Consider the following 24,440-nt stretch of genomic DNA (forward strand, 5'->3'; position numbering starts at 1 on the left):
CTCCTGCCGGGCCTGGTGCTCACTTGTTTGTTTTCTGTCACCTCCTGTGAGACCCACACCCTGTGAGGAGAACTGTGAGTCTGCAGAGCTGGTCCTGCCCACACTGCAGCTAACGACTTCCTGAACTGCCATGCGGATCTCCTCAAACCCTGCTTCTGCCTTCTCTACCATTAGTTTGATGTTCCAGAAAGAGCTGAGCCCAACGATTCTCCCAGGTCTATTCACTGAGGCAGGAAGGCAGGAATTAATAATGAATGAAGGCCTTGCTTCCCGGCTCTCCCAGGACAGAGTCCTTAGCAGTTTCCATTGCCATGTAGGGGCAGTAAACACCTTCTCTCTCTCTCTCTCTCTCTCTCTCTCTCTCTCTCTCTCTCTCTCTCTCTCTCGCCCTCCCCCTACCTCACCGCCCCCATATCCTACAGGTGTCATGGTTCACTCAGATCTTTGTGACTCAACCTAGTCCTGAGAAAAGCTGAGTCCACAGAGTTTTCAAGTAAACCAACAATGACAGGAATAAAAAACAGACCAGACCATCCAAAGCCATCAGATACGTCCGAGGCAAGCTAATCATATTTATTGATTGCTGCATTTAGTCCCAGATTTCCATATAGCTGGTCAGGGTTAGGGTTAGGGTAAGGTGAGAAAAGCCCTGAACTTAATGCAAAATGAAAAGGAGGGAGAGCCAGAGGTCTGTTATCAGGCTAAATAACACTTGATTAAAATATGTCTAAAATTAAAAATTAACCAAAAAAAACCAGATAAATAAAGTCTCCAATATTTATAAATTGTTGCATCAGAGTATGAATAATGGCCTCAGATGACACAGACGCTATTTAAATTTTTAAAAAGTGTTTTATGGGTGTTTTGTCTGCTGGCATATTCATGTACTACATAAGTGCCTGGATGGCCATTGGATTCCCAGGAACAATTACAGTTGGTTGTGAGCCACCATTGAGATGCTGGGAATTGAACTTGGGTCCTCTAAAAGAGCAGCAAGTGCTTTTAATGCCAAAGCATTTCTTCAGCTCCTGGCCTTTACTTAAGATAACTTTGTTCAAGTGTGTGTGTGTGATGCATGTGTACACACGTGTGTGCGGGTGCACTCACTCTTGTATGTACGCATATGGAGGTCAGAGGTTGATCTCAGGATGGTCTCCACTGTCACTCTCCACCTTACTTTTTGTGAGAGATTCTCTCCTGAACAATGTCTCTCAGTTACAGTCAGACTGGCTGGCCTATGAGTTCCTGTGACCTGCCTGCCTGTCCTCTCAGAGATGGAGTTACAGGCACATGCCACCAAGCCTGGCTTTTTATATAGGGACTGGAGATCCAAACTCAAGTTTTCCTGACTGTGAAACCACGGAACTACCTCCCCAGACTCTGTTCAATAATTTAAAATTGCTATACGTTAATTGTCCAAGCCAGTAGGTATCATGAAATTTTCACACAAATACAGAATGCACTCAATTATATTCATCCCCCATTGCCCCCTTTCTTTCACATTCATCCACTGGTCCTGTCTTCTCCCCAAGTAGTCTCCCTTCTACTTTAATGTCTTTGAAACAAAATTCTACATTTTATATATAAGAGAAAATAGATGATATTTGCACTTAGGAGTCTGACTTCCAGTGATGAACATGATCCTCTCCCTGCAAAGGGTGCAACTCCACTCTCCACTATGGTTGAAGATTATGCTATCTTCCCTTCATCCGTTTATACAGCGATGGGCGCCTAGGCTGGTCCCATGGCTCCACTGTTGTACACAGTACCAACACAAACATGGATGTGCAGGCACTCTGGTCTCATGTGAACTTTGACTGCTTCCAGAAGCAGGATGATTAAATCATATGGAAGTTATTTCATCAACTTTTATGTTGATTTCCAGAGTAGGTGAACTAGTTTACATTCCTATAACAGAATGTGCTTCTTTTAAAAATTACTTATGAGCATTTATTTATTTTTATGTGTATTTTGTCGACATCTATGTCTGTGCGGCACCTGTGTGCAGTACCTACAGAGGCCAGAAGAGGGTGCCGGATCCTCTGGGACTGGAGTTATCACCATGTGGATGCTGGGAACCAAACCTGGGTCTTCTGCAGAAATATTAAGTGCTCTTGACTGTGAGCCATCTCTTCACTCTTTTACCCATGTTCTCACCTGCATTTGTGTTGTTTTGACTTTTGAGACAATTTCACTGTGTAGCAGAAGCTAGACTTGAACTTTCCGTCCTCCTGCCTAGGGTGCCATGCCTGGCCTATTGCTTGGTTTCTAGTTTTTATTATTTTTTAAGTTGTGTGTGTGCAGAGGTGTTGGATCCCCTGAATTGGAGTAGTAGACAGTTGTGATGTTTTTTATAAGGGTGCTGGGAATTGAACTTGTGTCCTCTGGAAGAATGGTTAGGTACTCTTCACCACTGAGCCATTGTCTTGTTCCCTTTGTCTGTCTTCTTAAGAACAGCTATTCTCACTGAGATGATATAGAGCCTCAATGTACTTTTGATTTGCATTTCTCTGGTGGCTAATTGTGACTTTGAACACTTCTCATGACTTTATCAACCATTTATTGGATTTCTTTTGAAAATTCTATTGAAGTTTTGATTGATTTGTTCTTTTGGCATTTAAACTTTTAGTTCCAAATATTAATTTAAACAAAGTTGACAGATATTTTTTTTTCTTATTCTTCAGGCTCCTCACTCCAGTAATTGAGTCCTTTGTGGTGTGGCTTTTTTAACTTGACACAATATCATATGTCAATTATGTGTCTGTTTATTTATTATTTTTGGACAAGGTCTCACCATGTAACTCTACCTGGGCCTGGAATTTACTGTGGAGACCAGACTTGCCTCAGACTCAGAGATCCACCCTCTTCTGCCTCCTGAGTTCTGGGCTTAGAAGCACACACCTGGCCTTTAAAAAAATGTTTTCATTTGTTGGCGGCCACCCCTGCAGTTGCACAAATGTGGAGGTCAGAGGACAACTTATAGGAGTCAGGTTCACCCTTTCCAGTATGTGGGTCCCATGTCATCAGATTTAGTAGCAAGCACCTCCTTCCCGGCGGTTAGCTTTTGACAACTTGACACAAGCCAGAGTCATGGGAAGAGAGAACCTCAACAGAAGAATTGCCTCCGTCAGATTGTCCTGCAGGCAAGTCTGTTGGAGCATTTTCTTGATTAATGATCGATGAGGGAGGGTCCAGCTCACTGTGGATAGTGGTGTCCCTCAGCAGCAGCCCTGGGTGGTGTAAGCCAACGACAGGAAGCAAGCCAGTGAGCAGCCCGTGGTATTCTCTGCTTCCGTTCCTACTTGCTTTCCCACAGCAGTGGGCCATGAATGAGCTGAACGCTGTCAGCTGAAATAAACCCTTGCCTCCCTACATTGTTTACGGTCATGGTGTTCATCATGGTGGTTGTTCTTCCGTTCAAAGTTGCCTTTGCAGTTCAGGGTTATTTCTGCTTCCATGAGGATTTTATAATTATTGTTTTGTCTCTGTGAAGAATGACTCAGAAATTCTGATGGGAATGCACTGGGTCAATAGTTGTCTTGTAATGCAACTTCTTTCACAACCTTCATTCTGCCAAACATGAAGTCTTACTTCCTTTTCTCGATGTTCTATAATTTTACTGTACAGGTCTTTAACATATGGGTTAAATTTATTCTCAGGTTTGTGGATGGCTTTTCAAGACAAGCTTTCTCTGTGTATCCCTGGCTATCCTAAAACTTGCTTTGTAGACCAGGCTGGCCTTGAACTCAGAGATCCTCCTGCCTTTCCCTCCCAGGTGCTGGGATTAAAGACATGCATCACCAACATCTGGCCTGATTTCCTTTTTAATAGGCTAATTATTGCTATACAGGAGTTAGTGAATTTAGGACTGGGGAGATGCCTCAACTGTTAAACACTTTACAGCAACCCCCCCTGACCTGAGTTTGAGTTCCCAAACCTGTCAGTTTAAAAGGAAACTCTAATTCCAATTTCCAAACCTGAACTGTAGGAGGAGTTCTGGTCATCAGATAAAAGCCAGAATTCCTCGGGAACGTGTGACGCTTGTTCCTCTCCACCAAAAGGAGTCCTTTCCTTATCTCTGGCATAGGGACCTGTGGTCACTCACTACCCAGGGTGCTTAGTAGCATATCAGAGCTCATGCTAGCTCCCAGGTTTCTTTAGTATCATAAGTACTTGTTAAACTTTTCAAAGTCCATGCTAGCATCCTAGCTCTTCCCACCTCCCCCGCTACCCTCTCCAGCTCGCAGGCTTTAAAATACAAAGGTAATGAAACAGCAGGGCGGAGTCAGGCTGCAGGTGAGGGCTTGTCAGATGGGAAAACCAAGATGTATAATCCAGGTGCCTACTAGAATCAGGTCTCCTACTAACGAGCTGTAGGATTTGAGGCACCTTGCTTCCTTTTTATGTGACTCAATTTTCTCTGTTAAATGGGGGACAAATGGTACTTAACTAGACGCTGGCAAACAAAAGGAATGAGCACAAAAGCTGGGGAGAAGGTACAGCAGCTGAGATCACTTGTTGCTCTTGCAGAGAACATGAGTTCAGTTCCCAGCACCCATGGCAGGTGGTTCACAATCATCTGGAACTCCAGTTCCAAATGACCCCGTGCTCTCTTCTGACATCCTCGAGCCAATGCTCATGCGCGCACACACACGCACACATGAATGCATGGGGTTAAAGAAGTATTCTGTAAAAATCTCAGCACGGGTCCGTGGCACACAGCCAGGAACTGCTCACTGGCATGATTCCAGAGGCAGCAGGGACCTGAGACCCTGGTTTCCCATGGGTGATGCCATCAGCAATGGCCCTGGAAGGCCTACCAGGATGTCAGCGTCAGATTGCTCAAGAGAGCCAAGTGGTTCAAATTCATGGGTCCCAGTAAGCTACCCTCACCTGCAATAACCAGAGGAATGATGGGTCTTAACTCTGACTTGTAGGGAGGCCTCCACCATCTGTTTAAAGATTCCCGTTTGGAAATATGGAGTTAAATAAATTTTTTTTCAAATTAAAAAAAAAAAGAAAGCCAAGTAGTATCTTTACTAAGGCAGTCGGCCTGCCAAAGTTTTCACCCCACACTAAAAAACTTTCCATTTAAAAGTCCCATGCCACATATATTTGAAAATTTTATTCTTTTTATTGCAAATCTCTGGTAAAGGAAAAGACAGGATAGCTGATTCTCCTTTAAACTTTGGCTAGAAGAGAACTCTATTGTCTTCACTGGATGGCTGGCCTCCCAGCTACACACTGAAACACTGGGGCTTGGGGGGGGGGGGACACACTGATGCTGGTGACTGCCTCCCAGATGCTCTGACTAAGTCTGGAGGTTGCTCAGCATCAGTGACTCTTCAAACTCCCCGAGGGACCCCACGTGGCCAGGGTGGAGAGTCCCTGTCCCAGGTCTGCAGCACACACTTAGGCAGACCTAAGTGAGCACCTAGGTGATTCCACCAGCCGCGGTGACACCTGCATACACCACCTGCTGGGCCGGAGTTAGCTGGTGTCCCCTGTGTCCCTCTTCCCAGGTGTCATCTGTCCTCATCCTTCTCCCTCAGAGCCCCCAGAGGACAGAGACACTGAGGGGGTGTGGCCCTGTCCTGAGCCTTGTGCCTGATCACTCCATGGAACATGGCTAGCCTCGCACAAAGGGGAAGACGTGCTTTCTGAACACCAGCGACTTCTCCCCGGCGGAAAGATCTCCCTATCTAGAGATGCAAAGATACGCGGGGAAATGAAGAAATGCATGATAGATACGTATTCCTCACACAACCTCTCATGAGTCCAAATTAAAACAGAATTTGTCAAGCTACCAAGAGTGAACTATTAGGTACTTTAGCAGCGTCCCTTACATGGGTCAACAGTAAGAGCCAGTTAGAATCTCATTGTGATTTATTTAGAAATAGAAAATGATCTTTATTTTCCTGAGTCCTTGCAAATGAGAGAGGAAAGGAGAAGACAAGGTGGCTTTCCGGGAACTTCTAAGTGCTCCTGCTCTCTCTCCTGGGGTGCCCTCACACTTCAGCACGCTGTCTTCTGTCAGCTATGACAGACTCACAGGCGAGCAAACAGCACAGGCTCCAGTCTTCAACAACTCACACACGATGATCGAAAATAAAACATCGACAAAGGTGCCGGGACACACATCTCTTCACGGTACGATAAATGTAGCCTCAGTTTGACTCTGCCCATACAAAAGTGTGTGCAACCATCCCGTGAATGATGCCGAATGCGTCCCGTCGTGACGGTGAAAACATCGTTAGGACGCTTAAAAAGGACATACATAGGATCCCAGTTTCACATCCCAACTCTGATGTGTTTACCACACTTTGTTTTGTTGGTAATGTTTTGTTTTGTTTTTACAGGGGACAGTACAGTGACGTGATAAAAACCAAGGCACAAATAGACAGTTACAACAAACGTCTATAAACCCTAGCACTTAGCGTCTGTTTGGGGAACATTTAGGTGAATCGTAAAGTCTGAACAATTCTCATATCCATTGCGATGGATGAACAGTTAACTGTGTGATAAGCTGCTGAGCCACCGTCCCATTATTAAATATATGGCTATTGGCTACACCGGCTGTGCATGGGTCCCAAAATAGCTTTAAATATTAAAAGCTGGTACTAGGTGGATATAAATATTGTGCCTTGAGGGATCTAGATACATGTTGTAAGTTTCCACTTAATTTGCAATCTATATGGCAGTTATCAATTCTTAAAAAACTATTTTCATTATATAAATGGCAAGGTTTTTTTTTCCCCTCCAGTGTTAAATCTCTTCTCTCTACAAAAGACAGGTGATTTACAAGAAAATAACCCAACATTTTTTTAAAAATGCATAGACAACAGTAAAACAATCCAGATGTGGACTTCAAGCTGAATTCTAATCTATCAGGACATTCTCTTAATGTAGGGTGAGGAGCAATACATTATTCATTTCTTAATTTTAAAAAAAAATCACCATGGCAGGTTTTTTTCCCAAAATAGTAGTCTTGGCTAGAGCATCAGGCATTGAAAATAAATTCTTTTCATTCATAAAAGCCTTTCAAAATCTGAGGGCATAGGGCTCAACTGCACTTAGATAGGGAAATACAGTTGTAAAAATTGTACTGAAGACTTTTGAATAAAGATGTTTTCAATAAGGTAAACGTTTAGACCCATGAGAACATGTTTCTTGGCACATGCACACCCTTGATGGGATCCAGAACGCAGCCATGACCCGGCTGCAGAGGTGTCTGGTTCTTAGCCCCACAGGCAATCTCTTCTCCTGCCAGGTCCTCGTCCCAGCCCTCTTCACATGGAAGTTTCTGGCTTCTGCATCTGCTGGATCTGCTTCTGTAGCTGGTCCCTGTCCAGCTTCATCTTGGCCTCCAGCACTTGCCTCAGGGATCCTATGCTTTCGTAGATGGCTGTAAACCCTTGAGGAAGAGGCAAATGGCAAATGTCACAGGAGTCAATAGTTTACAGGCAGGGTCCTGCCAGAGTCTACAGGGATGGTGGGTTCCTACAAACGCTGCAACTCCAGGGGTCAACCCTGGACGGAGACCCCCATGGAAACTGCTTTTTAATGACAAAGAGGGCTATTACAGTCAAGAAATAGGGTGGCTGCAGCTTTAACCATGTGATCAAAGTTCACACCACTCTGGCTGAGAGAAATCACATGTGATTAGACAGTCAGGGCAGGGCGACCATTTGTCCTGCAGCACCTCTGTCCCAGGTCACATCATAAGGAAGTAATTGAACCCCAGCTGAAGAACTTTCTGCAAAACACTGCCCTGTAGTCTAAAACTACTAGATCCAGGGGTTTCTGTGGGTCAAAAGAGCCCCGGGCCTCCAGCTTCCATGGGACCAGACAGAACTCTACAGTGAGGTCTTCCAGCCCAGTGGCCCCAAAGGTCAGTGTAGGACCTGAGCCTAGGCTCCAGTGTTTCCAGGATCTCATGGGGTTATGAGTGAAGGGTTCCGATTTCTGAGGCTCCAGTCCTCACTGCAGGATCTGACATCTAAAGGCTGTGCTCTAAGAGGTTACGTGGGGCCTGTCACCCTAAATGTGGACCCCAGATAGGAAACAAAACTTTGTTGAGAAAAATGCTGGGCTTAGTCAGGCACAGTGGCATATGCCTGCGTTTCAGTACTTGGAAAACTAAGGCAAGACTATGAGTTTGAGTTTGAGGCCAGCCTGTTCTACTTAGCTAGACTCCATCCCCCGCCTTTTTTGAGACAGGGTTTCTCTATGTAACAGCTTCGACTGTCCTGGAACTTGCTCTGTAGACCAGGCTGGGCTTGAACTCACAGAACTCTGCCTGCCTCTGCTTCCCGCATTCTAGACTCCATCTTAGAAACAAAACAGCAGCACAGAGGAATTGACCCAGACACACAATACTAAGTAAATGAACACAAGAGCTAACGACAATGTGTGGCTGGTGTAGAGAGCTGGAGATGTGGCTCAGTGGGGAGAGTGCTCACCTAGCGAGCACAAAGTCCAGGGCTCCACCCTGATAAAGCACCCCGCATAAAATGGGCTTGGTAGTGTATACTTGTGATACATGCACTCAGAAGCTGGGAGCAGAAGGATCGTAAGTTCAAGGTTATCCTCAGCGACCTAGAGAGTTTGAGGCCAACCTGGACCAAAGACCTCATCAAAAGAAAGAAATGAAAGGGAGGGAGGGAAGGAGGGAGGGAGAGAGGGAGGGAGGGAGGGAGGGAGGGAGGGAGGGAGGGAGGGAGAGAGGGAAACATAAGAAAAGGTGTTGAGCATCACTCATCAGAAAGCAGCGCTACAGGTCACTGAAGTGTCAGCTAACACTTGCAGGAAGGCTATGAGAAGCAGGAGACTAACCAGTGCTGAGAATGTGGAGAGCAGAATCCCATAGACGGTGATGGGAATTAAACACAGTGTAGCCAAGGCCCAGTGCAGGCTTATGCCTTTAATCCCAGCACCCGGGAGGCAAAATTCTCAGCCAGCCTGGTCTACAAAGTGAGTTCGAGGCCAGTCAAGGCTACATACATACATGCATACATACATATATACATATATTTTTTTTAAAAAAAAGTCATAGCTTGAGTGGAAAACAGTAGAGACATCAAAAGCAAAGCTATCCTATGACCCAGCACCGCCACTACTAGACACACATGGATAAGAAAAACTACCACCTAATAAAGAGTTCCTTGCGCTGATGTTCCACCTCCCCAACTCCTTTTTTGGTGCTTTCAAGACTTCCCTGGCTGTCCTAGAACTCTCTTTATAGACCAGGCTGGCCTTGAACTCACAGAGATCGTCCTGCCTCTTTCTGCCTCTGTGCTGGGACTATAGGCGTGCACCACCACACCCGCACACCATGTTTATTTGTTTGTTTTTGAGGTGGGGGGTCTCACTGTGTAACTGCTGAGCCATCCCTCCCACCCTGGCCCTCTGATGTTTATTGCAATATTATTCCCCATAACTGAGATACAGAAGCAACCTACAGTGTCTGTAAGAGACGCGAACAGACAAAGACGGTGAGGTGTGTGTATATGTCATCAAAATTACTCAGTCTTACAAAGGAGCAGATCCTGCTGTTTGCCACAACATGGCTGAGACTAGAGAACACTGTGCTAAATGAAGGAAGACACACACAGAAAGAAAGATGTTGCACGGTTTCATATGCTCATCCATAAGGAAAAGAAATTAAATATATAAAAACAGAATAAAACGGCAGATCCCAGAGGCATGGTGTGGCAGACAGGGGAGTAAGAAGACTCAGGTCTTAGGGTAAAAACAGCAGAATAGATAAAATGAACAAGTCTAGAGATCTAATACATATTGTGAGGAAAATTCAATATATTGCCTGGGGTTTTTTCTGAAAGAGTTGAATCAAGGTATACATACACACACACCAATGTCCACACACACACACATATACACCATACACATACACAATATACACACACATATATACATACATTTACACAAGTATATATAGCACACACAAACACACACATATCCCCTCCATGTGAGATGATGGGTGGGTTTACATGAACACAGTAACCATTTTGTTACATATATTAAAACATAAAGTTTAAATATACAAATAAACTTTTTTATTTATAGAACATTTGAGGGCTGAAGAGATGTATCAGTGGTTTTGTTGCCTAGTTTTATGTCAACTTGACACAAGATACAGTCATCAGAGAGGGGGGACCCTCAACTGAGAAAATCCCTCAATGACACTGGGCTGTAGGCAAGCCTGTAGGTATTTCCTTAATTAGTGATTGATGAGGGAGGGCCCAACCCATTACAGTCAGTGCCAGCCCTGGGCTGGTGGTCCTGGGTTCTGTAAGAGGGCAGGTTGAGGAAGCCATGAGGAGCAAGCCAGTAAGCAGCACTCCTCCATAGCCTCTGCATCAGTTCTTGACTCCAGGTTCCTGTCCTGCTTGCGTTGCTGTCCTGACTCCATTCAGTGATGAACAGTGATGTGGAAGTGTAAAGCAAACAAACCCTGTCCTCCCCAAGTTGCTTTGGGTCATGGTGTTTCATCACAGCAATAGTGACCCTCATGAGGACAGTGAGTGAGCACACTGTACTGCTCTGTCAGAGCACTGGAGTTCAGATCCCCACACCTATATCAGGTGGCTCACAAGTGCCTGTTGTTCCTGCTTCTAGAGATCTAGTACACCCCTTCTGGCCTCTGTGGGTACACACACACACAGAGAGAGAGAGAGACAGAGAGAGAGAGAGAGAGAGAGAGAGAGAGAGAGAGAGAGAGAGAAGAAAATAGGTCTTTTGAAAAACATTTTGATTAGGAAAAAAGACTTAAGAGGTGAGAGAGAACCAACTCCACGCTCACGTGGCAGCAGTGCAGAAGAGGCCCTCAACAGTGCCTCGAGGGTGCATTGATGAACAGAAAGAAATCCGTGGGTGGTACTAAAGACAATGCCCATCATAAGCAGGTTAAGCATTCTGTTTGCCTGTGTCTCGTGGAGAGGCTTCATAGACCTGTAACTGAACTAGCACTTTGGGTCTGAGAGAATAGCTCCCTGACAGAGGGCTTGCCTAGCAACTCTGAGGTGCTAAGTTCAATTTTCAGTATTATAATAAGTAAATAAGTTAGCTAGCATCTTCATTCAATACTGCATAGATACTTAAAATAGAAAGTAAGGACGTTTCACTGGATTTTTTTTTCTAGCAAACTCAGTCTGTTTCAGGGGAAATCTCAGTGAGTAGCTTTTTAGCTAAAGAGGCCATGCGAGCTGTGTGGGGTTTTGGCCTACCAGCGTTAACCTCCGCTTTCATTTCCTTCATGTCCTCGTTCATCTGTAACTCCAGCTTGCTGATCCGCCCATGCACCTTCTCCTCCTCCGGCTTCGTTCTCTGTCCTTCCACGTTCTTCTTCTGGCTCTCTTCGATTTTGTCAAGCCTGGCTGACATCTGGCTGAGCTTTTTTTCCATGTCTCTTTCACTGGCTCCCTAAGGTCACGACAAGAATCATACTTGGTTATCGCAAAAGAAGAGCATATGTCTTATCTCACATGGGCCCTAGCGCTTAACCATCTGCAGGGACCAGAACCACAATGGTGTCTCATTGTCCATCCTGTATCCAGTCTCAAAGGCCACCCAGAGTAAAAAATCTACATTTTCTTCTGTGTCCTGAGTTTGGTGTGGCCATGTGATCTAGACAACGAGGTATAAGAACAAGTGCATGTAACTGCCTCCAGAAAACATTAGAGTACACTCGCTGTAGACCCTTAATTCTTCCCTTTTCCGTTCAGTCAGTGGCTGGAACTCTTCCAGCCACCCGGAACCACGGGGACAAGTGCTACTCTCTGAGCCTGGCAGAAAGCAAACCTAAAAGAATTCTGGATCACTGAAGACTGACAAGCCCACACCTCATGTTTGTCCTGGAAAAGACACACCTGGATTTGTTTTACATGAGTGAGAAGTAGGTTTCCATCTTAGTGAATTCACCACTATCATAGAGTTTACTGTTAGCCTTCGCCAATGCAAAACTCAATCAGTAAACCACAGACTTAGAGCTCCACAAACGCATCAGGATGCATCAAGGCACAACAATGAGTGGACCTGAGAAAAGCAGGGGAAGCGTCAGGGAAAAGATTTGGAATACTGATACTTCCTTGTCTTTGCAGCCCACTATACTATGTTTTGTGAGACTCTGCATCCAGAGGCTTAGGGACACCAAGGTCTCGTCAGGGGCGACACGACGACACTCCTGTGATGGCTCTGATGGAAAACCTACAGCTCAGTGAATGGCTCTGCACCTGGAACAAGCAGTCAGACAGGCAAACCAAACCGCACCAGCCACTTCTGCTCAGTCAAAACCCCATGGGAGGAAGCTGGGAGAGAAAAGAGAACCCAGCACAATTTGCCTGCCTAGCACCAGTTCCCAAACCTGCTGGTTTTAAATGCATGACTTTTTGAAGATATTTTTTGGCAGTTCTGCAAACCTTAGCTGTTTGAGAGAGGGGGGTGGAGGCAGAAGTAGATGGAAAGAAAATGGTGAATTCTGATCCATTGCCCTGGGAGAGGAAAGGCACATTGTCGTTACAGTGCATTGGAGGGACCTGGAGGGACAGAGAGCCATTCAACACTGGTGAAAGCAAAAAGTAGGTCACAACATAAATAACAAACAAAAACCAGAAAAACAGATTCAAGTAGGTGACTGATAGCTTTATTTAGAAATGGGTGATAGACAATTGGGTGCATTAAAGTCTTGACTTAAAAGCCATAAACTGAAGTGTTCAGTTTGCCCTTTGCTAACCAACATCAAAGCACTCCCTGTCTTTATGAAGAATATGAAGAACAAGGAATGGGGGGTGCTTGGCTGGGGGCTTTGGCTCGGTGGTAAAGTACAAGATTAGCACATATGATGGCCAGTACTAATTTGCTAATTTAACAAAATCTAGAATCAACTGGGAGTCAGGCCTCTGTGTGTGCCTGTGGGGGGTTATTTTGATTTGCTTGAGGTGGGAAGAACCAACCCTTGTGGGTGGCACCATCCCCTGGCTGGGACCCCAAACTGTGTAAGTGGGAAGAGAGCTGAGCAGTGACATTTAATCACCCATCTCTGCTTCCTGTGGTGGAGGCAATATGACCGGCTGACCAGCTGTGTCGCGTCCCTGCCACCTTTACTCCCTCACCATCCCAAAGTAGACCCTTCACCTGTGGACCAGAATAAATTTCTTCTCCCTTAAGATGCTTTGCAGAGTATTTTCTCATAGCAACAGGAAAATGAACTAAGATAGCAGGTATGAGAATCGAGGTTTGATCCCCAGAAGGAAGGAAGGAAGAGAAACAGAACAGGAATGGGAGAGGAAGAAGGGAAAGGGGGGGAGGGGACATGGAAATTACTCAAAGGCAGGAAGGAATGCCTGAACAGCTTCTGGTGGTGCCAAACGAATGCATCCTGAGTCCTTAGGCACTATTGAGACACTGCAGGCCCCCTCTCAGTATCTATTATTCAAAAATATTAATACCTACACTGTTTTCCTTAACAATCAAGGAAAGATGTTCAATTTTCTGTAAAAGTTCTTTCTCTATCCGTTCTTGTTCTTGTTGCAGCCAACTCCGGGCAGATAAAATCTGGTTGCTGAGTTCCTCGACTGTACCTTTAAATCTAAAACAGAAATAAAAGAAAGGGAAGAAAAGGTGTGTAAAGAAGTTGGATGTAAACAGTTTTGAGTATGAGAATGGCATAACCTTCTTTTAGGACCATGTGCCACATGGAGCGAGTGGAGGATGGAAACATACAACAGAAACTCATCTGATGGTGCTCCTACCCATGATGGTGCTCCTACCCATCTGATGATGCTCCTAGCTATAGGGGCTTGCAGCGCAGGCACTGAGGTGACACAGTAATGCAGAGATGCCAGGGGCTAATAACCCTTACAGTTCTAAGGGTCCACAGTTCTCATTGCTCAGAGAGAACACTATCCTTCATCTCCTTTTCCAGAATCTTCCCCCCTACCAGCACTCCTCCTCCTTGTATCTCCCAAGACTAGAGGCTAGCTTGCTTTCTCTCTCATGTTTTCTATTGCTCTTTCCCCATATGGACATAGCCTAATTTAAACCAATAGGAAATAAACTACATAGTGGAACATGACTGCACTCCCAGAACTTGGGTGGTAATGCCAAGAGGATCAGGAGTTAAAGGTCATAGTGAATTCAAGGCCAGCTTGGGATTACTTGAGACTTTGTTTCAAAAAAAAATCAAAGAGAAAATGTAAAGTACCCTTACAACATTCCATTTCTCAAGAGGCCTCCTTTCCACAATTCTTAAAAGAACTATCAATGCAGGCTACTTCCCTTAATCATTTTCTTCTTATTTATATTAACATGTAATGAAAGCATAGAATATATAAAGATATATGTAGGTGTGTGATAGATGTAGAAAATAATTGAACACCCATTAAAGTCACTAATTGTTCTGAAATGTCTATTTTTTGTATTCTTATATAAAAAGTCTTCACATGTCGCTGGAGCACATGGATGCCTAGCCAGAGATCACATGTACTAGCCTCCCTTGCAGCTAGGTGTATGTGATGGTTAACCTACTGTATTATCTTGACTGGATTTGGAGTCAAGTAGGAGACACACCTTGTGTGTGAGGGTGTTTCCAGGGGAATTTAATAAGGAGAGAAGACCCACTCTGAATGTGTAAAACACCATCCTATGGATTGGGGTCCCAGATTGAATAAAAGTGGGGGAGGAGGAAGTATACTGAGCACCAGCACTCATCTTTTTGGCCTCTGACTATGGATGCAATGAGACTAGCCACCTCATGCTCCTGTTACCGCATGTTCATCACCGTGGTGGATGGTATCCCCACAAACTGTGAGCCAAACTGTCATCTTCATTCCTTAAGTTGCTTTTTTCAGGTCACAGCAATGAAAGAAGTAACAGTTACAGTGCAATGCACCAGTAAGTCAAGTGACTGGCAGTGCACGAAGGAGAAAAGAACATGGCTCTGGTCACATCCTTCACAACACAGCTGTTGTCTGTATTTTCCCTCTGTAGCAGCTGGGGAAGAGCAAGGACTGGAGCTGGAGAGGCTCCACACTGAGTCATCAGAGCTGCCCTGTCTGTTCTGGAACACTGACCACAGAACACTGAACTAATACAGCTATCTGTACAGACTGAGACACTGGCCACCACCAGGACTTAGAAGAGGCAAATGTTAACCAGTCATACTTCCCTAGAAGTCAGCCTTGCCAGGATTTGCTATTCTTTACCAATGCCTTCCTCCTAGAACTCTAGTGATGACATAAGGCATGCTTGGATGACCAACTAATTTAAAAACCTTCTTTAGGGGGGCTAGGGATAGGGCTCAGCAGGTAAAGCCTTTGCTGTGCAAGCATGAGGACCCTAGTTCTGGGCCCCAGAACCCATGTAAAGCCAGGGGTGGTCTATAATTCCAGCACTCTTATGGCATGATGGGAAACAGACAGGAAACCCCAGACGCTCTCAGGCCATCTAGCCTGGAGTAGTACACAGTGGTAAGCAACCACAGACCCTCTCTCAAACAAAGTGGGAGGTGAGAACTAATGCCCCATGTTATAGTCTGACCTCAACACCTATACCATGGTATGCACATGTGTGTGAACACATATGAATTTTCTTTAAGGCATTATTTTTCTAATACTGGGGCTTGAACCTATGGCCTCATTCATGCTAGGCAAGCACTTCACTCCTAAACTACAATCCCAGATGAAGATACTTGGTTGCACGATCAAGTTCCTTTCCCTAAAAGCTAACAAACATCTTCACATGCAGAATTTGGGGGAATCATTATTTAACCTAACATAACCACATACCTACCCCCTGAAGCACCATTAATAATAATACAGAGCACCCTGGTCAAGTCCTTATCTGACATGTGGCTATCAGCTCCCTAAACTGTAGACCCTACAGGATTAAGAACAAGGTCTGCTTTGTTTTGTCTTCTTCTTCATTACTTGATCCGTGGCCTCTAGGGAAGTGCTCAGTGAACACATACTAGGGGAGGGAAGATGACTCATGGGTAAAGTGCTTACTGCACCAACAAGAGGGCCAGAGTTTGGATGCCTAGAATCCATATAAAAAGCTAGACATGATGGCTTGCTTCTCTAGTGCCAGCAATGGAGAGATGGAAAAAGAGTCTCGCTGGCCAGTTAATCTGGCAGAATCAGTGAGAGACTCTGCCTCCCAAAAGTAAGGTGGAGCAAGATAGAGGAAGATGCCCGATACTGACCCTTACCTCCACACACTCAAGCACCCATTTGTCTCACCCCCCACAATATACACACATGTATATACCACATATACACACCAAAATATAACAAATAAGCCAAATACACATTGAATGAAGGGATGGACCATCATCCAACTGCTAGAAGCAGTAATTATGAAGGGAAAGTGACAATATGCCATATAGAAACCTTTTCTTTTAGCTTTCATTATTGTTTTCACTCTGTGTGATAAATAAAAACCAAGAGGTGGGCAAGAGAGATGGCTCAGCAGTTAAGAGTGCCTGCTGTTCTCCCTGAGGATGGGAGTTCAGTTCCCAGCACCCATATCTGGCTGCTCACAACCTCCAGCTCCAGGGGATCCACTGCCCTCTTCTGGCCTCTGTAGGCACTGCACTCGTGTGCACATATCCACACAGACATAAATAAAAATAAAATAAATCTTTAAGACAGGAAGAATTTAAACATTATATTTTAAAATCAAAGCAAGAGGGAGAAAAGGTGAACTTCACGAACTCAGAAAGAACTTGAGAAAACCCTTTACAAGCTGATGACTTACTTAGTATCCAGGAGCTGAAGCTGGTGGTTGCTGTCTCTGTGGGACATCTTCAGTTTGGTACTCTGCTCTGAAATGGACAAGTCCACTCTGCTCAAAAGCTGAGAAATCTGGAAAAGAAGATTGGGTTATAAAGATCTCACATCATGCCTTCAGGGACCATTTCAGAAGACATGCCATATGCTCTATCCTGGCCAATGGCATTAAAAGTCACTTTACTAAGTCCATTTCACCTCCTCTTTCCGTGTGTGTGTGTGTGTGTGTGTGTGTGTGTGTGTGTGTGTGCAGGTGCATGTGCACACATGTACACATGGAGGACAGGGGTCAACAGGAGTTGTCTTTTTCAATCATTCTCCACTTTATCTTTTGGTGCAGGGTCTCTCACTGAACATGGAGCTCACCTATTGACTAGAATGGCTGGCCAGTAAGGTGTGTGAGTGTTTGCCTGAATGTATGTACTCCAAATGTATGTCTTGTGCTTGAGGAGGTCAGAAGAGTGTGTCAGATTCCCTAGGACTGGAGTTAAAATTGCGAGGTCCTATGTGGGTACTGGGAACTGAGCTCAGGTTCTCTAGAAGAACAAGGGCTCTTAACTGCTGAGCCATCTCTCTAGCCCCCACAGTGTCTAGCTTTTAGGTGGGTGCTGCAAACCCAAACGCAGGTCCTTTGGCTTGTGCTCATGGGCACTTTAACTATGACACTATCTCCCGAGGACACTTTAACTATGACGCTATCTCCCGAGGACACTTTAACTATGACGCTATCTCCCGAGGACACTTTAACTATGACACCGTCTACCTTGTCACTGTCTTTGTTTTCATACACACCCAGCGAAACTCAAGACAGGGAGCGCTACCAAAATATTCATCATGCAATGAGTGCTAAACTCCACAGCTCTCCAATGGGCAAGCCCAGCTCCTGCCCAGGGCTGGCACCTCTACCAGTAGTCATGTGCAGTCATTGTTACCTTGGAATTCCACCAGCACCGTGGCTGCCAGTCATGGAGGGTGGGATTTTTATGGCTAACAAATGCATCAAGGTTCCAGGTGGACCTCCTTGTCGACTAAAGCCCAGAGAACAGACTGTGCGAGCTAGATTCCTCTACTCCTTTCTCCATTATCTACTTGTGGTCTTGGTGTTTATTTGGGTTTTGTTTACACCACAATTTAATGTTAAACTAGTCCTGTATGAAATCATCACATTTTCCAAATGTTAAATGTTGTTCAACATTCCTTATTTAAAGAGTCACGATATTTGTAAGATCTGGATCGATAACAACGACAACAAACAACAATGCCTCTTTCAGGTGGATCTCTGTGTGGTACTCACCGCGGACACTAGAAAGCATTTCTTCTTGTGTAATAATCTCGTTCTCATGCACCCACCCCCTTCCATCCTGTCCACCCCCCACTCATCCCCACCCTCCCCACTCTGGTACTAGGAACTGAACCTCAAGCTTTGTAAACACTAGGAAAACACTCAGTTTTCGCCTTGTCTTTAAACCTTTTAAATCTTTCTTTCCTTTCCGTGGATGCGTGTAGATGTGTAGGAGGTCAGAGGACAACATGTAGGAGTCAGTTCTGTCCTTCCATTACGTGGGTTCCCCAGCTCGGGTTCCAGTCATCAGGCTTGGCGGCGAGGACCTCGACCCACCGAGCCATCTGTCTTTAATTTTGAGATACCTAGATTGCTCAAGTTGGTCTAGCTCATTCTTTAATTCATACACGACTTGACTGTGGGATCCTTCTACCTCAGCCCCCAGACTATCTGGGGTTGTAGGCCTGTGCTGTAAAGCAAGCCTCGTTCTTCTTAAAAGAAAAAAAAACAAAACAAAAGAACCACCACAACAACAAAAGGCCTGCCTGCCTTTCAAAGTCTTATAATACCCTTGGCTTTCTTTGTTTTCTGTTTTTTAACATACGTAGCTTTGGTTCCTTGCTGAAGAGAGGTGAAGGGGTAAGTATTTTTTATCTAGTAAATTACCCAGATGCCTCTGTTTTTCTAGACTAGTCTCTGGTTACGTAAAGAATAGTAAATAAGGCAGATGCTGTGGGAAAGTTCTTAGGAGGCTAGCCCTGTTACAACAAAGGGAAGCTTGTAAGTAACAGAAACCAACTAAACAACAAAAATCGGATGAAGTAAGGGCTGTAGAGATGGCTCAGTAATTAAGAACACATATTCCTCAGAGTTCAATCCCCAGAACCCACGTCAGGTATCTTACAGCCATCTATAATCCAGCTCCAGGAAAATCCAAGTTCTCTGACCTCTGGGGGCACCTGCACTCATGGACACACACACACGCGTGCACACACACACACACAACTGATGAAATGCTGAGAGTTTTGCCTTGTGAAGGAAATTATAAATTTCAAGGTAAAACACCCTAAGATTCCCTTGCCAGCTCTCTCTCCAGCTTTGGCCTAACTGAGATCACGTGACGAGTCAGCACACATAATGAGTCCCTTACATGTAAAGAAAGTCAGTAAAGAACATATTTCCCGCATCAGACGCTGGGATAAACAGCTTGCAACGTTACGCTGGGTCACTCACCTGTGCAAGAGGCAGACTGGAGGATATAGTTTAGAATGTCTGGGGTATATGAGTTGTTTTACGAATAAGGGGAAAAAACTTTAAATTGGTACCAAAATCTCTCCACGATCTGGCTGCCAGATTCATGAAGGGCCATGCCAGCAAGACAGAGGGAAGGGAGACAGAAAGAGCCGATGATTTGCATAAACCCACACTGGGGACTGGGGCTGGCTGCTCTGGCAACAACCAAGCAGCACCCAGTTCTTAGCGGAGAACAAACTCCCTGCTTCTTCACTCTTCTTCTGTCCTAGCCGTACCTGTCCTTCTGCGTCTTTGATTTTTGTTTCCAGGATCAGCTTGGCTGCTTGCTGCTCCTTGTTCAAGTGCTGGAGGCCTTCGTAGGTCGTCTTATGCTCTGCAGAGAGTCTGGCTATGCTGGCGTCGCACCTATCCAGGCAAACAACGCACACCCGTTAAAGTGTAAAAGCACATGAAGTAGCCGCCCTGCTAGTTCATCCTATAACATGCACTGGGAGATGCAAGGCCTCCTCAGAAACTGTGCTACTGGGCTGTGAAGAAGGCTCAGACAGTAAAGCACAAGGAACAGTCTGATCCTCGGAATGCCAGGTGGGGGCTGGAGAGACAGCTCTGTGGTTAAGAGTGCAGACTGCCCCTGCAGAAGTCCCGGGCTCAGTCCCCAACATCCATGTCAGGAAGCTCACCACAGTCTACAACTCCAGCTCCAGGAGATCCAATACTCGGGCCTCAACAGGTACCAGGTGAGACAGTATGCACTTGTAAGCACAGCAGTGAGGAGGCAGAGACGGGTGGACCTCTTGGGCTCTGCCAATCTAACCTACTTGGTAAGCGAAGGCCAGCAAGGGATCCTGGTGTTTTGTTGAAAGCGGCTAGCGAGGTGACTCAGAGGAAAGAGGGATGTGTGTCCAGACACAAGAACTCGAATTCAATCAGAGGGTCCCACAAAGTGGCAGAAGAGAACCAACCCCCAAGAGTTGTTCTCTGACTTCCTTCCACATTGGCACCATGGTGCGTGCATGTCTAACATACAGAGAGTTTGGGGCCAACAGGAGGGATCCGTGGGTAAAATGCTTACTGTGCAAGTCTGAGGATCTGAGTTCAATCTGCAGAATCCACAGAGTGGAAGGAGAGAACTGATTCCCCCCCTCCCGTACACACACACACACGCACACACACACACACACGCACACACACACAAAGTTACAAAGCAAAAACAAAAGCAAAAGGCTCGGCTCCGGAGATTAAAGCTTGAGCTTCCCCTCTGGTGCACACACAATGACAGAGGGAAGTGGGCAGGGGAAGGGAAGGAAGGAGGAAGAAACTCAAGCGTCCCTATCCACAATGATTTCCAAGTCTGGTGCCAAGACAACCTGGTGAGGGATAGAATGGACTTCTGACTAATGATGTTGAACGATAACTAAGCGTGCAAAAGAATGAAGTTGGAGCCCTACCTCGCACTATGTGTAAAAGGCTGTCTCGGGGCTGGAGATGGATCAGTGGTCAGGAACACTTCCAGAGAACTGGAGTTCAGTTCCCAGCACCCACATAGGGCTGTATACCCCAGCTCCAGGGGACCTGACACCCTTTTCTGGTCTCCATGGGCACTGTACACGCATGATACACATACATGTATGCGAGCAAAATACTCATATACATACAAAAATAAAAATAAATAAATCTTAAAAAATGTAAACATACAAGGCCTCCATAAACAATATTATCAGCCACATTATTTATAATAGACAAAAAGTAGAAACAGCACGCCCACTCAGTTTATAAAGAAACAAAACGTGGTGTCTCTTAGCCACAGAAAGTAATGATATACCCACACACCTTCACAGGTGACCCCCTGGAAACACTATTGCGAAGTATAAGGAGCTGCTCTTAAAGAACCGTGTGTTAGGAATGAGACCACTTAGAGGGAAAATCCAGAGAGGCAAATCCTAGAGACAGAAAGAATTCTGGTTGCCATGGTTAGGGGCTGGCGGAGCGGATGGGGAAAGACTGCAGGCGTCGTGGGATTTCCTACTGTACTGTTCAGATGTTCTAAGCTTGATTGTGACGGCTGCACAGGGGACACTCCAGAGCCCACTGAACTGCATGCTTTAAAGCTTTATTTTTAAATCTCTCTGTGTGTGTGTGTGTGTGTGTGTGTGTGTGTGTGTGTGTGCCCGTGTGCCCACGTGAGTATAGTTCCTGCAGAGTTTGGAAGAAGGCATCGGGTCCCCTGGAGCTGGAGTTACAGGCAGTTGTGAGCCACTTGACATGGATTCTGGGACATGAACTTGGGTCCTTTGAAAGAGCAGCAAACAGTCTAGACCATCTCGCCAGCTGTTCTGCCCCATTGTTGCTTGTGTGTAAATTATATCATAAAACTCCATAAATAAAATTATCAGAAAATTATATATTTAATAAAATAAAGACTAAAATATAAAATTATATATCAAAAATAAAGAACAATAGAGAGACAGAGAAAAGGAGGGAGGAAGAAAAGAGGGAAAGAGTGAGAGAGAGAGGAAGGGGTGGAGTGTGCCGTGTGTTCCCGTATTTCCCACTCTGATTCCCAATTTGCAGGTTTGGGGAGCTTATGCCTTGGCACAGGGGTATGTTCCCCCTATCACTCTACCACTAGAAACACCCCACACCCTCTCAGAGAAGAAAGAGGAAGTGCCCACCGACAACGTGCCAAACACAGGACCAAACATTCCAGTAGGAATCGGGAAGCTAAAAGTGAGATTTTCTTCAAGAAATAATGGAAACGTCTCTGGCCACATCCTACGTGAGGTGCACTGTGCTGAGCAGGATGAGTGTCCCTCCCCTTCAAGGAGAACCTGCCTAACCTAGAACGAGCGAGAAGCGAGGACCTGTTTGCTGTTAACTCGATTAGTAATAGATCCATAAAAACTACACGTTCAAATAGGAAGTGACAGGCCAGCCTAGTCATTTAACAATGTCACTTTAAAAGCTAGACTTCTGCAACACAATTATGTAATCAATGCACGAAAGTCGAAATCTTGCCAAAGAGCTTTTATCTCACACGAATTCATCTCAGCAAGGTCTCATTAGCCTTCCGAGAGAAAGACAGATATAGCCACCAAACAAACCTAAAATATCTGGTGTTTCTAACAAACACTTCGGGTGGGCTCGGAACCGAGGTGTTTGTTAACGGGGAGGAGCAAGCTGGGTGGAGAAGCTGATGAAACGCTGAAGCAGAATGGAAGATTCCTGAAGGTATTTCCCGAGTCTACGTCGAGGTACAACGTCAGAAAGATGACGTCAGTTTCCTCGGTTGGTTGAGGTGCAGAGAGCCGCCTTTTGTGACCCGCGCCCACAGTCTCCACCTGCACCACAGTGGTGCCGTGGTTAACTTAGTTATCATCTTGACTGGATCCAGCCACCGAACACACCTGGGAGGGGTTGATCTGATCAGGTCATTAGAAGTGTGGGGCACCTTCCTGAGGCGCCTTTGCATCTTACTAGCAAGGTCACCTGCCCTCTTGCTGCTGCTGCTGCTGCTTCCTCTCCCACTGACATCACATTCGGGCTTCTTCGGGTTTCCAACATGGACAGAAGACCAGTGGCTCTCCTGGAATCCTCCAGGCCTTCAGCACTGGGGTGAAACTGCGGAGGGACCCAGGCTCTCAGGTTAAGAGGCTACCAGGTTACTCAGCATGGTAGACAACCCTTCCTACATGGAGACGACCATTATCTGACTGTCAGGCTACACTGTATAAACAATCTAATCATCACACACACACACCTGCTCCACCTTGTGGCTCTCAAGCCCTTCCAAGGTCCTGCTGTTCTCTGAGTTTGGAGTCTTTTAAAAGCCAAACAAGGACTCCACAAACAAGAACTCGAAATCTTTTCAGTCCTACCCCGGCAATTTTTTTTAGCTCAATCACTCACCTAACATGCATTTATTGAGCACCTACTGTTTTCAACAGGCTCCAGGCACTTGACTCCAGAAGCAAATGACACAGAGCCCCTCTCTAAGACAGTAAGGAAGACAACAGAGTGACCGGATGGAGCTTAAGTGGAGGGGGCGCTCTGCGGAGTGGGGGTGTCAGGAAAGACTCCAGAGGAGAAGACATTTGCACTACTCCTCGAAGGTGGACGAGGAGAAGAGGAAGAGGAAAGGTTCTCAGCGTGAGAACAGCACGTGCCAAGGCCCAGAGGAGGGAGAACGAGCTTCTTTAGAGATTGACAAAGGATGGGGTGTGGCTGAAGGTGCAAGACAAGGGTAGGGAGAGGTGAGGTGATCAGGGGTGCCTACCACCAAGAGTCAGACTATGGGAACTAGACTGGGGTTCATCCTGCTGAGAACAGCAAATAACAGGCCAGGCATGGTGGTACACACCTGCAATGCCAGCACTCAGGAGCCGGAGGCAGGACAGGATGCAAAGCCTGTCGGAGCTACAGAACAAGACCCCATTTCAACTGCCAGTAAAGAAAAAGAAGGGGCTGGAGAGGTGGCTGGGCGGTTAAGAGTGCTCACTGCTCTTGTAGAGAAACTGGGTTCCCTCCCCGGCACTCACACTGTGGCTTACAACCTCCTGTACCTTCAGTTCCAGAGGAGCTGATGCATTCACATGGTGCATACATACACTCAGGCACACAGGTACACATTAAAGACAAAACAAAAAGAACGGTGACAAAGCGCCACCGCAGGGTGGTCACTGCCTCCGTCGTCCTGTCCTTACAACCCTCCTCCAACCGTTACCTGACCTTTAGCCAACAGCTGCCAGCACATATACCCAACATACAAGGCACTAGGTTTCTGCGCAAATACACCCTAACACGGCTCTCTCTGCTCTGAAGATGCCCTGGACTCTGTGTGTCCCTGTCCTTAGCCTGGTCCTGAGCACAGGGTCACCTGTGCTCATTGTCGCCCCAAGCTGGCTGAAAATGCTTCTTTGCTCCAAGTCCCCATTAGCTATATACTTGTACTTGGCTCTCGGCAGCGGCAGAGGGCAGAAGAGGCCCACACATAGTCTGACAACTTCATCTCAGCCAGCTAAACATAATCCGGAGGACAGGCCTCTCGCAGCAATTCTTAAACATCAGTACGCCCGGAAGCCAGGGATCTCATTAGAAACAGG

General features: G+C 45.8%; 1 protein-coding gene across 3 annotated transcripts in view; it reads right to left on the reverse strand.

Moving 5' to 3' along the window:
* Positions 1-558: 558 nt before the first annotated feature.
* Positions 559-24,440, reverse strand: part of Fam81a (family with sequence similarity 81 member A) — a 61,150-nt gene continuing 37,268 nt past the window's right edge. For all 3 annotated transcript variants that reach the window (XM_057768234.1, XM_057768235.1, XM_057768233.1), the window contains exons 5-9: positions 19,617-19,746; positions 16,774-16,880; positions 13,471-13,606; positions 11,247-11,442; positions 559-7,414 (exon numbers count right to left, since the gene is read on the reverse strand). In XM_057768234.1, coding sequence (XP_057624217.1) covers positions 7,290-7,414; positions 11,247-11,442; positions 13,471-13,606; positions 16,774-16,880; positions 19,617-19,746 — 694 coding nt within the window. In that variant the 3' untranslated portion in view covers positions 559-7,289. The remainder of the gene's footprint in view (positions 7,415-11,246; positions 11,443-13,470; positions 13,607-16,773; positions 16,881-19,616; positions 19,747-24,440) is intronic.

The sequence above is a fragment of the Chionomys nivalis genome, chromosome 4, assembly GCF_950005125.1.
Source record: "Chionomys nivalis chromosome 4, mChiNiv1.1, whole genome shotgun sequence".
Taxonomy (NCBI): Eukaryota; Metazoa; Chordata; class Mammalia; order Rodentia; family Cricetidae; genus Chionomys; species Chionomys nivalis.